At 40.3% G+C, this 24,773-nt stretch overlaps 1 protein-coding gene across 5 annotated transcripts in view; it reads right to left on the bottom strand.

The window, feature by feature from the left end:
* SMARCA2 (SWI/SNF related BAF chromatin remodeling complex subunit ATPase 2) overlaps nt 1-24,773 on the bottom strand; it is a 180,041-nt gene that overhangs the window by 120,840 nt on the left and 34,428 nt on the right. For all 5 annotated transcript variants that reach the window (XM_070375823.1, XM_070375824.1, XM_070375826.1 and 2 more), the window contains exons 6-10: nt 17,556-17,682; nt 15,459-15,632; nt 14,205-14,378; nt 11,274-11,444; nt 2,464-2,517 (exon numbers count right to left, since the gene is read on the bottom strand). In XM_070375823.1, coding sequence (XP_070231924.1) covers nt 2,464-2,517; nt 11,274-11,444; nt 14,205-14,378; nt 15,459-15,632; nt 17,556-17,682 — 700 coding nt within the window. The remainder of the gene's footprint in view (nt 1-2,463; nt 2,518-11,273; nt 11,445-14,204; nt 14,379-15,458; nt 15,633-17,555; nt 17,683-24,773) is intronic.

The raw sequence follows: 24,773 nt of genomic DNA, 5'->3' as shown, positions 1-24,773 counted from the left end.
CCCTGTCCTTCACTGTCTCCCAGAGTATGTTCAAACTCATGTCTATTATGTTGATGATGCCATCGAACTGTCTCATCCTCTGTTTCCCCTTTCTCCTCATGCCCTCAGTCTATCCCAGCATCAGGGTTTCTTCCAGTGAGTGGCTCTTCGCATCAGGTGGCCAAAGTATTGGAGCTTCAGTTCAGCCTCAGTCCTTTCAGTGAATATTCAGGATACTTCCCCCAGATAAAGACTACTACAAACTCATGGTTTCAGAGAGAATCATGGAAAAAAGAAAGAGGGATTGTCACTTGTGTCATCTCTTAATGGCCAGTGTGGCTTCTGCAGAAACAATGTCATTTCATCCAAAACCAAACCATCAGATACCTAGCCCAACCATGGGGACCTGCAATAAAGCAAAAGGCTCTGCTCATCAGAAATCTGGCAAATCGACCAGGTTTGAGCTGAAATTCGTCACTGGACTCTCAATGAAAAGTAGTTTGCTCAGAAAATTAAGAGAATAAGTGAAATTGCAGAGGCTGTGTTTAACCTACTTCAGAGAACAAACTGTTTAAAAAGGTCTAAAACTGGAGTAATCCTATGCAAATGAATGCTATGATTACAGGGTGACTGTGCATCTAGGAGCAGGCCCCCAGGCGACATGTCTGTTTGGAAACGCTTGATCTGTGAGGAATTCAAGTTATCCATTTCCTTTAAAGTGATAAAATTCACACATTTAGGCAATTCACTAATTCCGAAAAGTTGTTTCTAAATTGTTATTTGGAGTTAAAATGGAAAAACAGTGTGCTGTAGGTTATCTTCTATATCTAATAGGAAATGACCATGTTCCCCCTCCACCTCAAAACTGGTTCTCTCCCCCTTCTCCCTCAACACAGCACTGTCAGAAAAAGAAACATCATATTAGCAATTATCCACAAAAATAACCTGAAAAAATAAAAAGAGAAGGCTTACTCCAGAGTTTCTGTCCTTTTATGTGTGCTGAAGCAATGGTTGTGAACACTGTTACTTTGCATTTCAAGACAATGCTTCTTCCTCATTAATGTAGAAGGTCATCTATATGTTCATGTGATAAGTAGGACACCTACCGTAAGTAGCGTTTCCTACATTTCCTACTTACGTAGGAACTGCTACCATTTCCCTTGGAAGAATCATATTCCATTATCTTGACCTGTTGTACTACAGCTTGTTTTACTGTTTGTGTCATACCTCAGAGAAAACTGAGAATCGCTACAGCTGAAATTAGAACTTTGGCAGAAACACTGAGTGAACACAGCAGAGTGTAATCAGAACATTATTTCAAAACAAACCAGGTAAGATGAAGACTGCCCACTATAGCAAACAGAACATATCATGTGCTATGATTTAAAAAAAAGAAAAAAGTGTATGAGCTAATTTTCCCAGGGGATAATATAAGAGAGCTACCACACTAACACCTTAAAATCTCTCCCTATGTGCTTGTTAATTACAGACCCACGTGAGGCATGCTTTGGTAAGGCTGGGCTTTCACAAATTAGAGCGATTCCTAAGTGCCCTAACATACAATATTCTTCCCCTATAATAGCCCACTGAGTGTTTCTCACACATTAGACATTTATCCCAATCTTTTCTTTCCTTGTGATGAATTACAGTGGTTAAGTAACATTTATTGTTCAAGAGGTTTCTGCATAAAATAGTGGTTTCAACCTTTTACCTGCCATTGGGCCGTTCACATTCATAATATGACTCATGTGAACGGTGATTCTGGAAAGGAAAGAGGCAACCCTCCACCCACCCCAATCTTCCAGGCAGATTTGTCAGAATCTGTGAGAGGAGAAGGCAGTTTGAAACAAATGCCCTTCCCATCCCACTCTGAAGGACACATGCTCGTGTGAATCACTGGCACAGAACTCTGAGTTTTCAGAGAAAAAAAAAAAAAATCCAATAAATCAATCACTGTATTCTGGTGATGCAGGAGAATATCAGAAATAACAGAAATAAAATTTAGAAATATACTGATGAATCTACTAATAGAAGCTATAGGGTAAGCTTACAGAAAATTAAAAAAAAAAAAAATAGGCTACCAAATACATAAATTGTTTGGCTTATGGAGTTATGAAATTTCAAAGTAAATGAAAGAAACTGGGTCATATTTTATGCTTCTGCATCATTGACAGGGAAAATGTAATTATAGAATCACTTAAGATTTTTCCACATTCTGTATATTCATAAACACATGCTTATATGTGCACAGAAAATTTCTGGAATGGTATACAAGAAACTTAATATCAGTTGATTGGCAGTCTGAGATGGAAGATTACTGTTTAGTGTATTCCTTTTATGCTATTTTAATTGTCTACTATGCTAATGGACTACTCTTTTTACTTAAAAAATGAATAGCGGAGTGAAAAATACAATTAGTATACACAGAGAATAGCAGGGTTTCATTCAGCAGAGTACAGTAAAAATGGATGCAAAATCCCTTACCTCTCCATCTGGTCCCAGGGCAGACTCTCCTCCTTCTGCGTTCTCTTCAGCCTTCTGCAAAACAATGTCAAATGTTAGGTATGAACCCAGAAGGTGGGTACAGGAAGGACCTCATGGCAACTCAGTGGCACATAACAGCATTTCATTACTACTTGTCATCATCCAACAGAGCTTAAGAATTCATGCCTTTTATGTATGTATCTCTTCACTCTCTGAGACAGAGTGTAGATTTTATTGGCAACTTGCAGGGAGTGACTGAAGCTAGATGTGACTCAGGGTTGGCCCATTAGAGAGGGGTGGACTGTGTCTTCTAGGATGCAAAGAGCTTAAGATGTGGCAGCATTAAGACCAAGGTCACAATCTGAAATGTGGTTGTATTTGGCACTAGGAAGACACATCCTGAATCAGTTCAACTTGCTCATTCCCTTAGCAAGTTTTCTAAAAAATGTCCCCTCAAGAATGAACTCTGAATCACTCTTGGGTTATAAAAATACGAAATCATTCAAAATCCTGTGTATTCTCTGAATGCTTTTCATTCTACCTAATTGGCTTTCATAATAGCATTTCCTCAGTGGGTATATGGGGAAATTTGATGCAGATTCTGTGGTCTCATGGAAAATTCTGTCATCCTCCATTTCTTAAATATTCTAGTATCTTAGCCCATTAACCTCTATGTGCCTCAAAGACCGCTTAAATGAAAAGCTAGGATTATGTCACATTTTGTACATACCTGATAGAGCCTCATCTGCAATAAACACAACATAGTCTGAAATTTCTTACATTTATAACAACCTCTTTGACAAGTGAAATCTTTAACACCACCTTCACGGAATCCTTATTTTAAAGTTATTCTGTGTAGTGCGATGAGGAGAAAAAAAACCAACTTCAGTCATTTCCTTTATCAAGACATTTAAGAAAATGAGCTTTCCTCCCCTGGGCCCTTTAGTTAATTAAAAATATACATAATGATACAGAATCAATATTAACTCCACTTTGTTTACTTAAGGCATTGATTGTGTAATACATTTTTTGCTTCCTGTGAAAATAACTCAATTGTCTCTTGACAAAATAGCTTTTATAGAAAATGTCTAGGGTTGAAAATCCAGTCTTTGTCCGTACTGAAGAAGGGCAGTTCCCATAAATGTCTGAACTTTCTGAAGTTCTTTGCTAATTTTCTTATAAAACGTACGCGTATACATGTATGCCAAAGCACAACGCGTAAAAAATGTAGCACTTCTACCAAATGAAATGCTCCCTTTGGTTATGATTTCCCAAGAATTTGATTTTCTATTTCTGCAACCCCAAAGTGAAAATATTTCCAAGCTCAAAAGGAATGACCATGATGGAAAAGCACTGGGCCCTATATCTGGGCTATGGATTCGGAGAACAATGGCAGAAAGTCCAGAAAAGGAACCGTCCCTGCTACCAGCTCCCCTGAAAAGTCCATTTTTGGATTTCTCAGGCACTATATTCAGGCGACTTTTTCAATTAATTGCAGAAAGTCAATTAAGCCCACCATTCTCTCCATACAAATCAGAAATTAGCTACAAATTTGGCAAACAAAGAATATCAAATGAGACAATGAATAAGCCAATTTCCAGTATCTAGCTAGTGGAAATGGATCACCGTTTCAATGAATAGCACATTTAAAAAGTCTGCAGGACCAAAAAGAACAAAGTCAAAACTATTATGAAGAACACTCTTCTATGAATATGCTATCAACCAGACAGGGTGTTATCTAAACTGCCTCATCAGCAGGACTTTCTATTACTTAAAATCCTCTAAACTAATTTTTAAATTTCCATCTAGTATCAAATCCGAGAGGCAATGTAATATTTGACTTAGGAATCTTGGTCCTGGAATTAGGTGAACTGCATTTGAATCCCAGCTTTGTCACTAAGTGCACGAATACTTAGCCACTTGATCTTGAGCAAATCTCTTGAATCTTGGTTCCCTCCTCTGGGAAAGTAGCAGTTCCCACCTCACTGGGCTGCTGCAGGACCGGATCACCATGTTAATACGGATAATCAAGGTTACATGTAATATACATTGCGAGTGTCATTTTTCACAATGTAAAAGAATCAATGACAGTCTGAGGGTTTTTTATGTCTATACAACACACAGCACTGTCTGAAAATTGCTTCCTAACATTACAAAGTCAGGGATTTCTGTCTGTTTTGTTCACACATGTATTTCCATACCTTACAAGGGGTCCTGGCACTCAAAAGACACTAAATAAATATAGTGAATGAAGGAATGAATGAAAATAGCAAGAACAAAGCTTTCCACTTAGCATACACTCAATGAATTATCACCATTGTAATTAGGTGCCAATATATTTGCAAATCATAAAAAAGCTAAGAATGTACACACAGTTCTCTCACTGAACTGGTGCTCTATGATACTTCCTGTGTGTGCCCTGTATCTACACCCAGTTCGGCTGTGCTATTATACAAGGCGGAAGCCAGATGGCAGTCTGCTCTATGGCAGGAGATGTCAAGTTCTCCCATCATGCTTTGAATTTCTTCAGTTTGGGGACAATGTCTGGTGGGTATACTTTCATAAATCCACATTCTCACATCAAACTAGTGCTGAACCCTCTACTCCCCTCCCCTCCAAAAAAAAAAAAAATTCTTTTTTTCTTTTGTTTATGGTCAACTCCAAACAGACTGTGACTGGTGCTACCACTGGAGCTAACTCTGGACAGACTCCGAGCCCCTGGTGAAACAACCTGATGCTCCTGTGGCAGTGGCTGCCTGAGGAAGTTCTGTATCAGTGAGTCTGCTCAGCTTATCTCCACTGATTAAAACAAAAACAAAATCCACTTCAGTTCAGCCACTAATCAGGGCTAAAGGAACTTTGTACTGGCTTCTTCCGACCTGCAAAAAGTTGATAACTAACTACCCTCATGGGTGGAGGGTGGAATGTAATTACGGAGGCAGATGTGACACAATATGAAAGAATTGGGCTTCCCGATTTCCAAGGCCAATGTGAATTCAAACACTCTCTTCAGGAATGTTTGTGAACAAAGCTTTGTACTCAGGTACCCATCCTCCTAGGCTGTGTAACACAATCAGTGACAAGGCAAGGACAGAAAGGAAACCCCAAACGTGAAAACCCTGAGGAAGCTGAACCCAAGAAAATGGGCTTTGGGCTTCCCTGATGGTCCAGTGGCTAAGACTTGGTGTGCCCAATGCAGGGGGCATGGGCTTGATCCCTGGTCAGGGAACTAGATCCCACATGCCGCAACTAAGGATTCCACATGCCGCAACTAAGACCCCAGCCTGGCTAAATAAGTGAATAAACATTCAAAGAAAAGAAAATGGGCTTCAATGGGTATTTTATGCAGATTACCAAAACACACGCCACAAACAGCCTCACTTTGTAAAGAAACAGTTTTATATCAAATATCTTACAAACTATATTATACAATGAACACAGTTTATCCCCCAGCAGGTGTTGTTACAATATACCGAAATATCATTTAAATGTGCTGGCATCTTAAAGACTCATTCTGCTCTGAGGGAAACCTAAGATTGTCAGGAATCACTTGGTTATTTTTACTGTCACTTAAGAGGAACTGTGAGCATTAAGATAGGTGAACAGGTAATAAAAAATACCCAAGAATATCAAGTTAACAAGCAATTGCACATGACTTAGGTCGTGCCTTGCAGGGAAAACCAGCTCCAACATTTTGACTCAAGTAACTGGTCAATCCAGTTAAGCAAGACTTTGATCCAAACTTCTGGTTTCACCCATTTTGACACTAAACTTATCAAATAAATCTAATTAATTGTGTCATTGCATTCACCTACCTTTACAATAGTCACTATACTCAAATGCCCAAAATTGCCTTAGAATATTTCTTTCACCTACAAAAATCTCCTTGTGGAGGAAAACTGCAATAAACTAATAGTCTCTGGGGAAAAGAGATAAAAGAACTGAGAAGGACTGGAGAATAAATTGAATATAAAATGTCTCAATAAGATTATAGCTTTTCATCTGATGCTGTTTTCATCATTATACCAAGATGTTTTTTTTAATTATTTGATACCTAAAAGAAAAACACATTTTTCATCTCTATATTGATCAATACACTAGTGTCAGAAAGGTTCCCCCTCCAAAACATCAGAGATCTGAGATTCACATATAACAGTGTATATAATACTGTTTGATGAGAGGGAAAGAAAGAGAAGCAAAGGCCACAATGAAGAAGAGACTTGGCACAGTGCTCCCCCATGCATTCTCTGAGTATGTTCCCATTAGTATCATGAGTTTCCAAGAAATGTCACAATAAACACCAAGGGTGTAGTTGTGCTGGTGTACATCCCAGTGAAAGATCTGGGAAGAGGGAATTAAATACTTTAATTTGGGCCTGAAGTCAATAGCTGGGGAAGCTGAACCTCTGAAATGACCAGACTTCTCAGCAGTAGATTCAGGGGCGGGGGGCTGGCATGGGGCTCCTGAACACAGCCCAAGGAAAAACATAGCCTAAATCTATGTAAGAAATGCCTCATTATTACCAGGAACCATCAGAGAGCAGAGGCCAAATAATTAGAAAATTCTCTTTGTAGGAGCTGGGGAGGTAAGGGAAGCAGAGTCTGCCCAAAATAAGACATCCTCATTTCCCACTGCAGGCCACAACCGCCAAGGGGCCTGTCATAGTCCCAAAAGATACCTGACTTAGTAATGCCTAACTGAGCTTCACCTAGAAAAAAATGGCCATTTATTTTCTCAACATCACAGAGAATATGCAATAAGTGGAAAAAGAAGATTTCCTTTTCAGAGAAACCTATAACCATATTTGGACACTCACTATCCTGCATTTATACCACAGAACTTCCTGATAAGATAACCAATATTTACTGAGCACTTACTATGTCCCTGGGAGCATTCAAAGTCCTTTAGATAATCTTGGGCTTCCCAGGTGCTCAGTAGTAGAGAATCCGCAAGCCAGTGCAAAAGATGCAGGAGACTCAGGTCTCATCCCTGGGTCGGGAAGATGCCTTGGAGTAGGAAATAGCAACCCACTCCAATATTCCTGCCTGGATAATTCCTTGGACAGAGGAGCCTAGCAGGCTATGGAGTCGCAGAGTCAGACACAATTGAGTGCGCACGCATGCATATAACCTCTGCAATCCTTACAACAAATGCAGGCTGTAGGTCCTTTTCCTATCACCTTCTAACAGATTAAGAGACTAAAGAGCTGAGTTACAGATCTCTTAATGAAATATCCTACCAGGGAACAAGAACAATTAGTATTCTATGCTTTCTGATGCAGTTATGAATTTAAAAGACAGTGTATTAATGTGATTTAGATAGTGATCCAAGTCATAAGTGAGCATGTTCACTCCTATGTGTACACACCCCCATTTCAACCTTGGGTCCCTCCAGTAGATAGGCCAGAACTCTCACGGCAGAGGAAGTAGACCTCCAAGGGCACGGTAAGCACACACTAACACTGTGTTCATGCTGTCCCACGTGAGCCGGCTGTCATGAGCATGACACCACAGGAGCCGGTGTCACATAATTAGTTATTTCAATACTTGAAAAACGATTCCTCCTCTAACACTCGAGTAGATACACAGAGTTTACTTCTTTTTCTTCCACTTCAAGAGCATTAATGGAAGTCAGGTTGAGAGAGAGAAGTTTCAGAATGACTTATAAATGTATACTTCATAGAAGTGGCTGTATTGATGAGAAGAGAAAAATTAAGCAAGGTCATGTGAGGTTAAAGGAAACCCGCTTTATTATTCATTAATACCAAGTAACCAGGATCAACTCCCCAAGAAAGAAAGAGGCCTTCTCTGTTACACTGGGGTAATTCTTAAAAAATGACAAAAAGTAACAAAGTTGCCCCTTTCCAATTAAATCACAAGGTCTGTCATACTCATCTTTGATGGCAGAGGTCTTGGAGTGACCTGGATCTTATCCTTCAAGTGTTGCCACTAGTTCAGTGCTATGAGCTCACTGGGTAAAGAAGCTGTTTTCAAAAGAAAGATTTAGGGATGCCTTACTTAATAAGGGGGAGAAAATAACCCTGTAGATAGGTGCAGCGTGATATTACTTCTACGGGAAATGCTGAAAGGGATAGCATAGAATTAAACGTCCCCACGCAGCCTCCCTCCCTGACAGAGAAGCTGGAACAAACAACTCTCAATCATTCACTCTAATGGAGGGGAGAGGAACTCCAGATAATCCAAAGTGTCAAATAATCAGCTTTTGAAAGCATCCATTTTCTTTGCACTTGAATGAAGGTACATCTGAAATTGGGTGACTCACTTTGAACTAAGTCTTAAGTGACACAGTTTTCAGGAAAGACTAGAAAGGATCCCAGTGTCTTCTTGTCCTTTATCCAGTGTCTCCCAACAAGATGGCTGGGAAGGAAATTGAGCCTGATCTCCTTGGTCCTGCTAAGGGCAGGGCGTGCTCAGATGCAAGGCATCCTGACAGCATGCCAGGCAAGAGGGGAAGGGCTGATAATACAGTAACAATTCTGCATATTTCATCACGTGAGCTCATCAATGGGAGATGCCTGGAAAGAGACGCCAGGTAGACCGGAGTCACTGGGGTGCCTATGACTCGTTTGCCAAGCAATCAGATCGTAGTCTGGCTCCCTGCCTTCCCTCACAGCATTTGTTACAGTTTATACTTATATATTCAGGTGCATAGTTTGATTAATGTCTGCCTGTCTCCTTCTTTGGTTTAATTAGGAGGGCAGGAGAAATCTTCCTCACCTCTATACTCTCTCCCTCAGAATCTAGCACGCTGCCTAGATCACAGTAAGAGTTCGGTTAATATTTGCTGAGCAACTGCATGGAATAGGAAAAATAAGTGCTATTAGCAAATCTGAAAGCAAGAGTTTGGAAGTAGAGAGTCAACCTATAGATGATGCAGAGTTGCAAGCACCATGAAAAATACCAACAGGTTCCTGCTCTGTAAAGATTAACACAGAAACAAAAGCATAATCATTACTACTCAATTACGTATCTTTCTTTGCCTATGATGATATAGCAATTTAATACTGTGACTGTTTGCTATTTAGTCGCTAAGTCGTGTCCAACTCTTTTGCAACCCCGTGGACTGTAGCCCACCAGGCTCCTCTGTCCATAGGATTTCCCAGGCAAGAATATTTGAGTGGGTTGCCATTTCCTTCTCCAGGGGATCTTCCCGACCCAGGAATTGAATCCACATCTTCTGCATTGGCAGGTAGATTCTTTACAACTGAGCCACCTGGGAAGCCCTCAATACTATGGCAACAATCCATTCATTAAAAGCCAGAAGCTCAAATTTGAGTCATTAGCTTTCAATCACAAACAAACATAGAATATGAACTGCGATGTTAAAAACACTAACAGTGACCTTTTTGTTACAGCCTCACAGAATAAACTTCAGGATTAGGAAAAACTAAAACTGCTATTTCATGGGTCCACCTATGGAACACAGGCTTCCCAGGTAATGCTAGTGGTAAAGAACCTGTCTGCCAATTGCAGGAGACATAAGAGACACTGCTTCCATCCCTGGGTTGGGAAGATCCCCTGGAGGAGGGCAGGGCAACCCACTCCAGTATTTTTGCCTGGAGAATCCCAAGGACAGAGGAGGCTAGTGGGTCCCAGTCCATAGGGTTTCAAGGAGTTGAACATGACTGAAGTGACTTAGCATGCACCTACGGAATATTACAGAATTGTATCTGGTTGCCATGTGTCAACTTTAAGTTAGAAATTGGGAGCTGGAATTTTGCAAAGTCTATAATGCGACCTTGACAAGAAAATTTGGTATTTCTCACCAAGGAAATGTCGAAATGCAAACCCTGACTCATCCCTCGTTCACCTTCACAATAAGGGGAGCTATCTTATACTAAAGAAATCAGGTGCAGAAGGCACCTTCTCAATCATTTATTCCTCCTCCTTAATTATGAAACAGGTATGAGAAGTCAGGAGCCATGAAATTAATTATTTTTTGAAAAACATTTTGTTCCATTATTCCGTGCACAGAAAAAAATGATTAAATGCTACCAGTCCTCAATCTTCACAATTTAAAGCCTTCCTGCTGATGTCTGTACCCAGACCAATCAGGACTGACCATGAAAATGGAATAGCCACCAAGAACTATATTACCAGACTACCTAAGCTTCCAAGAGGATCTAATATATCCACAGGTCCACACAGGGAAGCAGGTTACCCTTGAAGTGAGATATACGATCTGCAGAACAGAGATTGTAAATCTTACCCTCACTTCTCATGATAATTCAGATTATTTTACATAATACTATTGTTTTCTGTAATGACCTAAAACTCTGACCTGCACATTTTCCTCACTGTAACACTAGGACAGCTGAACTGAATGAACAATCTTGGCAATAGCTGTCTGTCCAAACAGGCTGAAATATGTTACTAAAAGTATCTCAAAGCTCTCTCTTTCATCTTCCTCTGGCTCCTTTCAATCTGAACAAGGCATTTTGGTTTTCATTTTTCATTCCAGTTTCTTAACTCAGCAGTCCCCTGCCTACGCATTGCACTTGAGCAAACCCTTCTTTGGGCCATGTTTTCCCCTTTCCTATCGACTATGTGTACTTAGTTTTTTAATATTGTGTCAAACAGTGGAAATAGGAATTGAATATACATTCTGTCCATCTCCAATATGTTGTCTAATATGCCTCATCAACCCATCTATGTCAGCAGTGTTTACGGTAAAATCATCTAAGTCTTCCATGAGGGTAGTTAAGGAGTACTCATTACAGGGCAAGACAGGCCTAAAACTGGTCCCCAAACACACATCCCCAGCTCAGCCACAGGCATCAGAGTACTCACCTTCTTCTTCCTCCTCCTCTTCTTCTTCTCTTTGGCCGCCTGGGCTTGCTTGTGCTCCCAAACCAGGTTAGTCAGGTTGGCCACATACTCATCAGTCTGCTGCAAGAGGTATGCTAAACGCCTGTCTTTCTTTTGATCGATCAGTTTTCTATAGCCCTCTTCATCTTCAGCCTATTAAGGAAAGAAGAGTGTGGCGAGAACATAATAAAAGTTTGTGGGCAACACCTTTTCCCACACATCCTTCTCCTGATGGTCTGAACTTTAGCGGTGTGTGCAGCAAACTGAATGATTCTAGCCGCCCAAGTCCTTGAACCCTGGCGGGGACTGGGGAACACAGGGTGGTGTGATGCCTACCTCCCAAGAACGGGGGTTCAGGGCCAGATCAACACATGTAACTACACAATTTCTGTGGTGTGATCAAGCACTTCGAGCCAACTTTCCATTCTTCTTTGTTTAAACTGCACAAAAAGTGTTACAATTTGATGATTTACCATCTGAAGCTTACCCTTAACTTTGTTTTGGAAATTGTCAAACATAATCAAAAGCAGAGAAAGTAGTAAACTCACTCATATAACCAACAGCAACCAACACAATTAACTCGTGATGACATGATGACTCGTTTCACTGCTGCCCTTCCCCCACCTCTGCCCTGTAATTCTGAACTGAATGGTCCTGAAGCAAATTCCGTAATAGCTTTTCATTCGTAAGTATTTCCATAAGTACTTCCAGAGGCGAAGAACTGAATAGGTTTTGAACAAATAATTTCTGATACTTCAAAGCATGACAGACACTGCGGTTGACAGCAAAGGTCAAGTTGTGGGGATTCTGGTCCCAGATCAGCACTGCATGGTGCACCCAGGCGACTGGAAACAAGTCATTTAGCACCTGAAGCCTGAGAGTGCTGAGCCATAAAACAGTCACAGTACTTCCCATTAAGCAACGTTATGAGGTTAAATGGAATAAAAACTCTGATGGACTCTGGATTGTTTCAAGAGAAATCTTTATACATCCCAATAAAAGGACATTTCCAAAATATTTTCTTCACATGATGCAGGATAAAAGGAACACACAGCAAAATCTTTAGGAGGCAGCTGCATTATAGAGGAGCTTGGGTTTTTCAGTCCAAGGGTGTCCCTCCAGCACTTGCCGGAGCGACAGCGGCTTCATCGCTCTTCCTGGCTGCTGTCGGCCCCGTGGATGAACATGAGCCTCGAATGCTATTATAACTCTAATTGCTTTTGGTTATGGTTGATCTCACTTGAAGAAAGAGTGATAAAAAAAAAACTTCAGTTTCTCCGTTATCTGTATATTCCATCATTTAATTGCAAAAATTAATGATTTGCAAATGCCTAATCATTAGTGTCAAACCAATCTGTTACTGAAGTTCTAATATAGTCTCACTTCAGTTGAATCAGACAAATTTGATTGCTTACTGCTCAGATGACTATAAAATGGTCTCCCCAGCTAGTTAGCAGTCTCTGAGACAGTCCCCTCCCATCCAAAAACGGAGCAGGAGGCAGAAGATGACAAGATTTAGTAGCACCTGGACACAGAGCATTTTAAAATATGTTGTTTACTCTCTGAAATCCAAAGAAAAATTAAAGACCAAAAAATGCAAACTGTAATACCAGCCAGGACTGTGTCACTTGAAATTTTTCAGGGACATAATTACAGGTTGACCCTAATGATTTTATCTTCATCCAATACTCAGGCATTACATCCCACAAAGAATATGCAGGTCTCCTATCAATATACATCACACACACTTCTAAAATCCATGGTGTGCTCTGAGATTTGATTCCAAAAATAAGTGGCCAATAAAAGCAAATATGTAGGCCTATGACATAAACCAATTCCTCCTGGGTTTATATATCCATTAAAAAGTAACGGTAGAAATGGAATGACCCATGAATAGCATTCCACAATAATACAGCTATAACAAAAAAGAAGTATTTCAAAATTAACTGAAAAATCACTTTTTAAACTGTAAAAGAAACATTTCTACCATTTAAAAAAAAAAAAAGATAAGCATAAGTATCAGAGACTTAAAAAAAAAAAAAAACTTCCTAGATTCCAAGACACAATTTAATGAGATATTCATTCAAAACAACTTCTGTCATTAGTCTCAAAGAAGCACTATTTTTTAAACCACTTTTTAAATACCACACTGCATTTTCTTTGCTAATATATCATTCAAAATTTTTTCATTAATGTTAGTCTTTTTTTCTCACTGGAATTTTTCACAGTGCTTTAGTATTGATATTATACTTGCTTTAAAAGATGACTTTAGGAGTTTTCTTCTTTTTCTATTCCATGAAACAATTTAATTTAGGCCCTCCATACCTGTGGTTTCTGCATCCGCATCTATAGATGCGGAAGGCTCACTGTCCTACACCATTTCATATAAGAGACTTGAGCATCACGGATTTTGGTATCTGGTGGGGTCCTGGGACCAATCTGTGGATGCCAAGGAATGATTGTATGGTAGGGTGATCATCTTAAAGATTTGGCAGAAATCACAATGAAATATCCTGGACTTTCTGCTTTTGGCAATGGAAGAAAAGGAGAGAATAAGAGAAAAGAGGCACTACTTTAAAAAGAACTGCCACTTCCATCCTTCCAGGTCTGGTCATCAAAACTCCTAAAAACTAGAGAACCTATCTTCACATGAGAAGCTATCATCGAACTGGCAGTGCCAGTGCCACCCTAGGACATGGAAACACTGTACTCATCAGTGGTAGCCCTTGACTACTGGCATTGCGTTGTCTAGGGAAAAGAAGGTATTTTTACCTTATCCCTGTGAAGTTTAAAGGAATGGATTAGTATACTTGATAAACACCTTTTACTTTCTCCTTGTACCATGGCATGTTTCTCAGTGCAGATGGCTATGAGCAAAGCATTTTCCTGAATTTCCGTAGGCAGGGTCCTTACCATCAGCCTCCGCATTCTCTCCTTCTCAATCCGCTCCGTCTCTTTCTTCTGCTCCCTTTCAGTGTTGGCATGCCAGGTGGCCACTGCTTTGGAAAGCTTCTGGATCTTGCCAGCCACAGACCGATGATACTCCTTAAAGTCTTTTGCATGTTGCAAAATACTGTTCAGGTATTCCTAAAGGATCCACAGCAGGGAGAAGAGAAGGCTGAACATCCAGTTCCCAGTTAAAGTTTCAACCCAGTCCAAGAAAACTCGCAGTGTGTACTGAAGAGCAAGGGGGAACTAGAACCTATTTGGGATGGGCGCCCTGGTGGGTCTCCACAGCTGAGGTGTGGGCTACGGGGTGGTGGGAGAGGTGACCTCTCCAAGTCTGTTTCAGTGCCAGCCTGTAGAAAAGAAGCCTCCCAGGTCCTGAGGGTGTGGCCACATGAAAACGGAAAGATCCGAGATTGAGAGGTACCTTCAAGATGGTGATGATGAAATTTAAAGCAAATCACTCTCGAATAAAGCCCAGGGAAACAGGTATTATACTGAGAGGACAAACAGTTGAATCACGTTATGAAAGTAGTGCTCTCACTTAAATACCTTAGAATTGTCACCCAAAATGAGTTTTATAGGAAGCTAAAATGGCCACACACCATTTGTATCCAGTTCTTAAATAAAGAAGGGGAAACGCATAACCTTATTTACACTAAAGTCCAACACTTTGCAAAACAAAACCAATCAAGGCACTTTGCAACAAAACCAAATTAAGCTGTGAAAAACAAAATTTATAGGATTATGACACGAGAATCAAATCCTACACCAAAATATTTCCAAATCTCTGGAAAGGAATGTTTTAAAATATCTGCCCTTGTGAAACCTCCAACTGGGCCCTTGAAAAGCCCAGGATACTATATTTATATTTGTTATAAAAATAACTGCTTGCCCTCTTCTTTCCAAGCTCCCTCTCCCCTAGGATTTTGTCCTAGGAAACCTTCCTGCACCCACCTCCTCAGCAGCCTCCCATGGGGTTATGACTATGACACTTGATTGGAATTCAGAGAGCAGTGCCCTCCGCCCTCATCCTGCACTGACTGTTCTGTGTCCTTGGGGAGGTCACCTCTCTGCTGGGCCTAAGCTTTCTCATCTATGAGACGGTGTGGTCGGACCTCCTAAGCTGCCAGGATCCTCTCTGTGATGTCCCCACCACCCACAGGGGCCCATCTCTCAGGGGCTCTGACTCGGCCCAGTCACATGGCGGGGCCCGAGTACCTGGTGCTTCTGCCTTCGCTTCCGCTCCTGCTCGATCTTCTGCTGCTTCTCCAGCTTCTCTGTCATGCGGGCTTCCCTCAGGGTCTGGCGCTTGCTCCGCTTGTACGCTTTGGAGTTGAGGGCCGTCTCCAGGGTCGTGTCCCGTCGCATGCAGGCCACCACCTCCTGTCGCAGCTGTCGAGAGGGGAGTGGTTAGAACATCTCCCCTGACGGAGGTCACACCCCTGTCCCCCTGCCCTCCGTTTGGTGGAGCCGAAAAGGGACTCCCCGAGTTTCTCCATCACAGCTGGCCTTCTATAAACAAAGGAACTACATCATGCCAAGGGTATCGGGTATGTTCAGAGATGCTCAAAGTTTCCTTTCCAAAAAATTCAGATAAGAAGCCAAGTATAGCACTGTCTCCAGTAAATAAGTAGAGAATGTCTTGGTTTTTAAACAAATCGATTCATTCTAATTATTTTAATGATATTAATTAGTTAATAAGCTTTAAACATTTTTTTTTACTTCATTTTAAGTGCCATGCTAATATTCTCTTTGTGTTTAAAGATTAACGTTGATGACGCTGGGCAAAAAGAACAGAACTACTTCCTGTTCATATGAAGTAGCTGTAGATACCAAACAATGCTAATTCACTGTCTCATACAAAAATGGGAAATACTAGTTTTGGCTTCCTCTCACTCCTAACAATGGTCTTTGAAAGGTATTTATTTATTTGTTTTTACTATATCATGGACTTCTTTCAGATTATCATAAATATAACACCTCATTCATATCATATGTTATATGGTGGTAGAGAGTAAGGGCTGGAAACATGCATTGAAATAATTATTTGATTGAATCTGAAATCAGCATCCATTATAGTTAATATCATTGGAAAACTTCATAGATAACAGGTTTTTCAATAAAATGAAGCAAAAATCAGAAACCAATCAGAATCTAGCATGGCAAAGCTAATTTGAATGTAATCTTATTCCTGAAACTATAGTTGATTGATAGTCATTTAATAAAATTGTATTAAATGGCTTATAAAGTTACCCACAAGAAACAAACAAACGGAATGCACAGTTTTTTGTTTTTTTAATTAAGCTCTAATCTACTCACATACCTATAGCCAAGTAGCTGCCAGCCACCATGATGCCCTCTTGTGATATTATAACCAACAAGGCAAACGTATTTCCAAGTTCACATGATAACAGCAAGCGGGTTGGCCGTGGAATTTTATTCACATCCTCCAATAGACCAAGTCATGCAATTCAATCCTTCCAAACTACTTTTGCTTGTTAATAATTCATTTTGCATGCCTGAGTCCTTCCCCAAACAAGCCCATCTGACTGGCCAGGAAGCATTCCTTTTCCCCTTTGGCTAAATGAGGCTGTGTGACAATTAGGGGACCTGTAGCTTGGGATCAGCAAGGCAAAACTCGCCAAAGTGAATGTTAGCTCTACTTCATCCCCCTAGTCTCCTACAGATTTAGCAATTGTAAAATAGATCGCTATGCTTGCCTTTATTAATCAGTGACTACTAAGACCATAGCAAGAACAGTAGCTACAAAATCACTGATGAGTCAGTGTTGGGGTCTGACGTGATCAGATGCTGCAAAAGTAGGTGTTGATGAATAATCTGCAGTTACAAAACATAGTTTTATGTATTTGTATAAACAATGAGCTACTAGTTAAGGGCCTTTCATATTTGTTAAAATAATTTGCATAGTCAGAGCTAAGGGTTTTAGATTTCTCTTTACAAAGAAGCTCTGATCTATCACCTTCCTGTTTTCCTTTGAAATCATAAAGACAAACATGAGCTACTCCATCTGTTCTCAAGGTTTCATCTACAGTAACAAAATGCCATAAGTCAGACTTTGGAAACCATAATATGGGAGAGAAAAAAATGTCTCTGATGTACAGAAGAGAAAAATAGAATAATAAGCGGTTCATCTTCATTACTTTTCAGTTCTGTGCTGCTGGTAGAAAAGATACACTAAATTTATATCTTTTTAATAATATTGAACAGACTTAAGGAAACGCACAGATCACACTCTGGAACAATTACATTCATTTCATTTCCTGTACCTCAGATGTGCTGGGGAAAAGTTATTACCTGACGTTGGAAATTGAGTAACCGAAGTGCTTTCAGTTCCACGGTTGCTTTGGTTCGTAAGTCTGGTGGCAAAGAGCCAGGCAGATTTTCCAGCTCCTGTATCCTATGGGCTATGCGAGCCTGAAGTCTAAAGGAGATGATAAAACGGGGGAGGGGGAGGGGAAAATAGATGTTACAGCCTGGTCTTAACTGAGAGACAATAGTCTCAGGTTTACATTCATGGCAGAACACCTTGCAGATACTGATGGCAAATTTCTGACACCCAAACAGATTATCTGATGTTAAGCAGAGAAAAGCTCCCTTTGCACTAATGCCCACAGGTGCTATATTACTTAACACTTTTGGCCTTCTTCACAACCTGTCTCTAACAGCCAGGAAGGAAGGCTTGGGGTACACGGAGGAGCAAAGTCAAAGTCCCATGGCTCCCTCTGAAGAGAGAGAGAAAGTGACAGCCAGGAAAAATCTGACTTGCTCCCAGCCAGAGCGCAGAGCTGAGACAACAGAGTTCTCTTTCTAACTTCTAGTTCTGTCCTAAGGCAGTGGGGCCACTGGCCCTTCCTTCCAAGATGCTGATGATGACAGGCATTAATGCTGAGTAAACGAGAACAGTTTTAGGTGCTGAGGCCACAGAAATCAGCCAACCCAAAACTTTCAGAGAGAGAGAAAGAGCCCTGCCAACCACAACCATTTCCTCTGTGAGCAACACTTGCTTGAGAAAAGAAAAGGCAAATCAGATATCAAAAAAAAAAAAAAAAAAAAATCTGGTTTGGGGCGGCAGTAAATAGCAAACAGCATGTGAAAACTAAGAGTTTCTAGAAAAGGACTGCCAGGCAATCTCAGTCTGGCCATCATTAAAAAAAAAAACAAAACAAAACAGAACTGTGGGTACTTCCTCATAATAGAGGCAGAACAGAAAATAAAAGACATCCCACTTAATTTACTTGCGATACTGTTACTGTAAGTCACAGAAACTGGTTTTAGAGTTCACCTGGGTCCTATGCTTACAAATAATGATCTGCCATTTAAATCAAGTTTTATAATCAGTTCAGTTCAGTTCAGTCGCTCAGTCGTGTCCAACTCTTTGCAACCCCATGAATCACAGCACGCCAAGCCTCCCTGTCCATCACCAACTCCCGGAGTTCACTCAAACTCATGTCCATCGAGTCGGTGATGCCATCCAGCCATCTCATCCTCTGTCGTTGCCTTCTCCTCCTGCCCCCAATTCCTCCCAGCATCAGGGTCTTTTCCAATGAGTCAACTCTTCGCAGGAGGTGGTCAAAGTATTGGAGTTTCAGCTTTAGCATCAGTCCTTCCAATGAATACCCAGGACTGATCTCCTTTAGGATGGACTGGTTGGATCTCCTTGAATCACCTTCCCTCAAATTTGGGGGCAAAACTGACTTGGAATAGATGTTGACAAAGAAAGAACAGTAAATGGTAGTAAGTTAAACTAAACTAACTGCACTAAGGTGCATTTAAAGTGAAAATGAAAGTCGCTCAGTTGTGTCTCACTCTTTGTGACCCCATGGACTATACAGTCCTTGGAATTCTCCAGGCCAGAATACTGGATTGGGTAGCCTTTCTGTTCTCCAGGAGATCTTCCCAACCCAGGTCTCCCACATTGCAGGCAGATTCTTTACCAGCTGAGCCACAAGGGAAACACAAGAATACTGGACTGGGTAGCCTATCCCTTCTGCAGCAGATCTTCCTGACGCAGGAATCAAACCGGAGTCTCCTGCATTGCAGGTGTAGTTAAAGCACAACTTAATTTTCTCTCTCTCTCCCCAACACACACATATACATCTACAAGGTAAGTCTATAACAGCACTATGTTATTGAGAAAACTGAAGTTCAGAGATACTAAGAAACATGTGGACTTCACAGAGCCAGTAAAGGAGAGAGCCAAGATGAGACTCCTCACTGGCTTTAAACCAGCACCACTGTAACACCACCACAGATAATCAAAGTACACTTTCTAACTGCAAACTCTCGTGGAACTCAGCTATAAAAGTTGATAACTAAACATTCTGTTTAAAATTAGTTTCATGGTTTTATTAACCTTTATGATGCCATATATTGATATGAAAAAGAAAACCTTCTGTGACTTGCACACTGCAAAATATCTTAATAGTTCATATAGCCCAAGTATCAGAATGCATGCATGTGTGTGTGTGTGCTAAGTCGCTTCAGTCATATTCAACTCTTTGCAACCGTATGGACTGTAGCCCACCAGGCTCCTCTGCCCATGGGGATTCTCCAGGCAACAATATTGGAGTGGGCTGTCATGCCCTCCTCCAGGGGATCTTCCCAACCCTGGGAGGGAACCTGCATCTCCTGCATTGGAAGGTAGCTTCTTTACCCCTAGTGCCACCAGGGAAGCCCAAGTATCAAAATTAGGGCTTTTTTTTTAAACAAAAATTAGAGCTGTTTGCTTTGACAGAGGAATAAAATACATTTCTCAAAACTTTAAAAATAATAATAAGGGAAATGTGTCATTTTTTTCCTGACCTCACTTGGTTGCTCATACAGTAAAGATCTGCCTGCAATGCAGCAAACCCAGGTTCGATCCTTGGGTCTAGAAGATCCCGTGGAGAAGGGACTGGCTACTCACTCCAGTATTTCTTCCTGGAGAACTGCATGGACAGAGGAGCCTCGTGGGCTTCAGTCCACAGGGTTACAAAGAGTCTGATATGACTGAACAATGAACACTTTCATGAAAATAATATTATGATAGATTCCTCTTTTACTTGGTATATATGTGTTATTATGATTTACTGAATGATCTATTATCATCACGTGTTACTACTAGTATCATCATTGTTATCGTGTTATTTCAACAATGCATACCAACATAAACAATAGTACTTATAAATGGTTTTACCATGCAACAGACTAAAAATGTATTAGGCTCAAACAATAACAATAAACATTCATCAATTTCCTCTCGATCAAATTGTTCAAACTCTCCCAACCTTCTTCCACATTCCTTTTACTATTGATACTCATGGGATTCTAATCATGGTTTTTAACTTTTATCTGTATGAAACAAACATATACTTCCTTTATCCAATTCAATTTCTTAAACATGCACATGGCCAAAAATTCCCAAATACAGCAACAGGTGATGCATCTTAACAATTAAGATATTAAGAGAAAAATCTATTACAGTTTTTTCAAACATATAATTTAAAGGGGAAAAAAGGAAACTGAAACAATTCTACCTGTGTAGAGTAAAGGCCATACTAAGAGAAATTTAAATACTGTTGCGGGGTGAGATAAAGGCCAACGATATGGTTATTCTACTTCTTTGGTTCTATATTTACTGCAGTCCTTTTTCATCAGAATAACCCAGAATTCAAACTGTCTCTTGGCATTGTGTCTTACTCTCTTTGACAAAGTGGGTCAGGAGCTGCATTAGAGGAATGGGTGCTTTTTCCTTAATCGTCTAAACGACTGTGGAACTGGGGCTAAATAAATGATCTTAGGACAACTGGCCTGACTGTGTAGAGATTAAATCACACTGGACCAGGAGGTGGACGTTGGAGAGTGGAGAGGAGAAGCAGGGAGGTGAGAAGGTGGGGAGTTGGGTAGGTGGAGCATGGGGTCACCTGGACGTGGGAGTCGGTGGGAAGCTGGGAAGGGAAGCCCCGGAAATGGTGGCTTCTCCAAAGGACCTAGTAATTTGTCAGTGAATCTCAGATTCTCCAGGACAAAAGACTCTTTCTTTTATGGAAGGGAGGCAAGAAGTACAGAGTGCAAACTATAGGAAAAGAGGAAAGGTAGATTCCGATCTTTCCGTAAAATGATATGCATCCAATTCAGCACATGGGGAGAGGGAGTAGTAAAGGGATAGGAGGGGCTTCTTTTACATAGAGAATTTTATCTTTGTGTGGTGGTGGCTGTTAATAGAAATCTTCATTTTAAATAATGCTCCTCTCCAGACAATTTCATCTTCCCATCAATGGGATTCAGCAGGTAGTCCGATAAAGAGATTCAGGATTCTAAACTTCCCGAAACAACAACAGATGTAATACTGCATAACTGCAGGAGACTCATTTAGTGTCCTCACGGGTACAGAAAATTGAAGCAGAATTAGGTCACTCAGGTTTTTCATACAGATTGAACAGTAAATCAAGAGGGGTTACTGTTCTGGCAAGAAAAAGAGTTCCATTAAAGGCGACAGATATTTGTTCAGGTCCAGAGGAGAAGTTTATGATTCCTGTAGGAGAGTTATTTGAACAGAAAATGACACTGGTACATTTTGTTCCTTCCAGGAGCTGAGTGACACTTTTTAAAAGAAAGAGAGAGGGAGACTGACTTTTGGTAACTCTGCTGATGAAGTGGTTCTTGGTAATTTTTGAGAAGGAATTTTCAGGGTTGTAATGGAGGCCAGGGCAGTACAAAAAACACTAGGCTGGCTTCCCGAAGCTGGGGGACTAGTATGCTGTTTTCATACTAAGTTCTGACTTGATACCAAAGAGCGCTCACATCATTCAAAGATACTTTTCTCAAATAAATCCCTTTCAGTGTGAAATATATTTCTTTCTCATGTGACATTTGTAGAATTTACATGCTAACATTATAATTCCTAGAGCACTTCTGATCAACCCTCTAACTCTAAGTGGAAGAACTGAAGTGAAATATATTGACAGGGGCAAAGAAAGCATGCCAAAACACCAAAAAAAAGAAAGGTACTGACACTACAGAGAAAAGCAATAAAGTTCCATCACAAAGAAAAGATGGTCTAAAAGAAAGGATCCAATTTAAATGAGAACAAAACGTTTTTAACTGAAGAGCTTATATAGATCTGAGGCAGAGTGTTCACATGCAGAAACTTACATGTGCTATTACTGAAAAAGCAAAGTTAATTTTGTCAAAATTCTGATTTCATGATGAACAGGAAAAGCAGCCAAGTGACTTAACAGTAAAAAAAAAAAGTTAAGATTCTGACAATTTTCTTTCATTTTTCATAGACAAGGTAAGTGATATTACAACAAAGGAATGAACATCTGGTTAAAGAATTTCTGACAAATGATTTCTGCTCAAACCAAGTTTATAAAATTATAAAAGAGACTTAAAAAAAAAAAAAAAAAGACCTTTCTCAAATCCTCAATCAGAAGAGAGAGTTACACCGGACTCTTCCTATCAGTGCTAAAGGGTAGTAAGTAAGATTCTCTCAAAGAGGGAGAAAGGGGGGTTTTAGCTGTCTTTTACAAGGGCCTAAGGGACTTAATCTAACCCTTTTTAAGGAATATATTTAACTAATTTCTGCAACTGGATAATTTATCTTCATATAGGCAGAAGTCAGCTCTTGCTCTGTAACTAAAGAAGATAAAAGATACCCCTGCAAAACCCTGCCAGTATAAACCTAAGCTTCTCAAGACAGCCATGGGAGATTTCAGGCCAAAACACCCACCAGCTTTTTGAACCTAGGGTTGCCAGATTGGTCACTTCAAAAGCCAGGCAGCTTAACAGAAGAGGAGACATGTTATCAAGTAATAATAATAACATGACAATTAGCCATTCCACCACCTTCTGCAATGCTTGTAATTCAGAAGATACTGATGGACACATGTTTTTAACTTGACACAGGTATGGAGGACAAAAACCTTTCCACATACTAGAATAGGCTAAACAGTAATTATTAATACCGTGTACTTTGGGAGACCATCCTTTAAGATAATTTCCCAAAAAAGTGTTAAAATGAGCTCGTTACAAGAAAACTCTGCAAATACAGTTCTGGTAAAAATGACAAAGAAAATTTAGGACTCAATAATTGCGCACACACACACACCCCCCATAATATAGGCTGAAGAAGGAAAAAAATATTAAGAATTAATGCTTTTGAACTGTGGTGTTGGAGAAGACTCTTGAGAGTCCCTTGGACAGCAAGATCAAATTAGTCAATCCTGAAGGAAATCGGTCCTGAATATTCATTGGAAGGACTGATGCAGAAGCTGAAGCTCCAATACTTTGGCCACCTGATGTGAAGAACTGACTCACTGGAAAAGACCCTGATACTGGGAAAAACTGAAGGCAGGAGGAGAAGGGGACAACAGAGGATGAGATGGTTGGATGGCATCACTGACTCAATGGACATGAGTTTCAGCAAGCTCCAGGAGTTGGTGATGGACAGGGAAGCCTGGCATGCTGCAGTCCGTGGGGTCGCAAAGAGTTGGACACAACTGAGCAACTGAACTAAACTGAAGGAAAAAATCCCAGATGCATTTCTAGATACAGTGTCTGTGTTATAAGGGGTTTATGTGATTCAACAAAGGGACTGGTAGCTCTGTACGGTCAAGGTAGGGAAAAAATGTTAGCACTTAGGAAGTCAGAATTTTAAACAATACCCCACTATCCCATTTATTGTCTTTTAAAATGGCTTTTGGCTTTTTTATTCAATAGCAACATAAAGAAAGGACTGAATATGAATATTTTTTCTGCCCCAAATGAGTATACAGTGCTGATATTTGACTTTTATACCACACAGAAATTATTCACCCAACAGAATCTGCCTATCAGTACTGAAATATCAATTGATGATGAGTATCTAGCTCTCTAGGGATACACGAAAAGCTGGAAACAGCAATATAAAAGCTCTTAATTGAGGATTAATAATGGCAGTGAGAATAAAGTTATACTCTTCATCCAAAAAGCTATACACATTTAATGGCAAGTTATTGTGATTTCTTTCAGAGTAACTCTCAAAGCTGATAAATTAGTATTTTAATATAATAATAGATAAGTAGTCATGTATTTTACAACAAAGAGTAAGGTACTGTTTTTAAAGGGATTCTAGACATTATTTTTTTCCTGGGCTCCAAAATCACTGCAGATGGTGACTGCAGCCACAAAATTAAAAGACGCTTGCTCCTTGGAAGAAAAGCTATGACAAATCTAGACAGCATATTAAAAAGCAGAGACATTACTTTGCCAACAAAGGTCCATCTAGTCAAAGTCATGGTTTTGCCAATAGTCATGTATGGATGTGAGAGCTGGACCATAAAGAAGGCTGAACGCCAAAGAATTGATGCTTTTGAACTGTGGTGTTGGAGAAGACTCTTGAGAGTCCCTTGGACTGCAAGGAGATCAAACCAGTCAATCTTGAATATTCATTAGGAGGACTGATGCTGAAGTTGAAGCTCCCAATACTTTGGCCACTTGATTCAAAGAGCCGACTCATTAGAAAAGACCCTGATGCTAGGAAAGACTGAAGGC

The sequence above is a fragment of the Bos mutus genome, chromosome 8, assembly GCF_027580195.1.
Source record: "Bos mutus isolate GX-2022 chromosome 8, NWIPB_WYAK_1.1, whole genome shotgun sequence".
Classification (NCBI taxonomy): domain Eukaryota; kingdom Metazoa; phylum Chordata; class Mammalia; order Artiodactyla; family Bovidae; genus Bos; species Bos mutus.
Note: the sequence above shows the minus strand (reverse complement) of the source record. Positions and strands in the feature narration are given on the sequence as shown.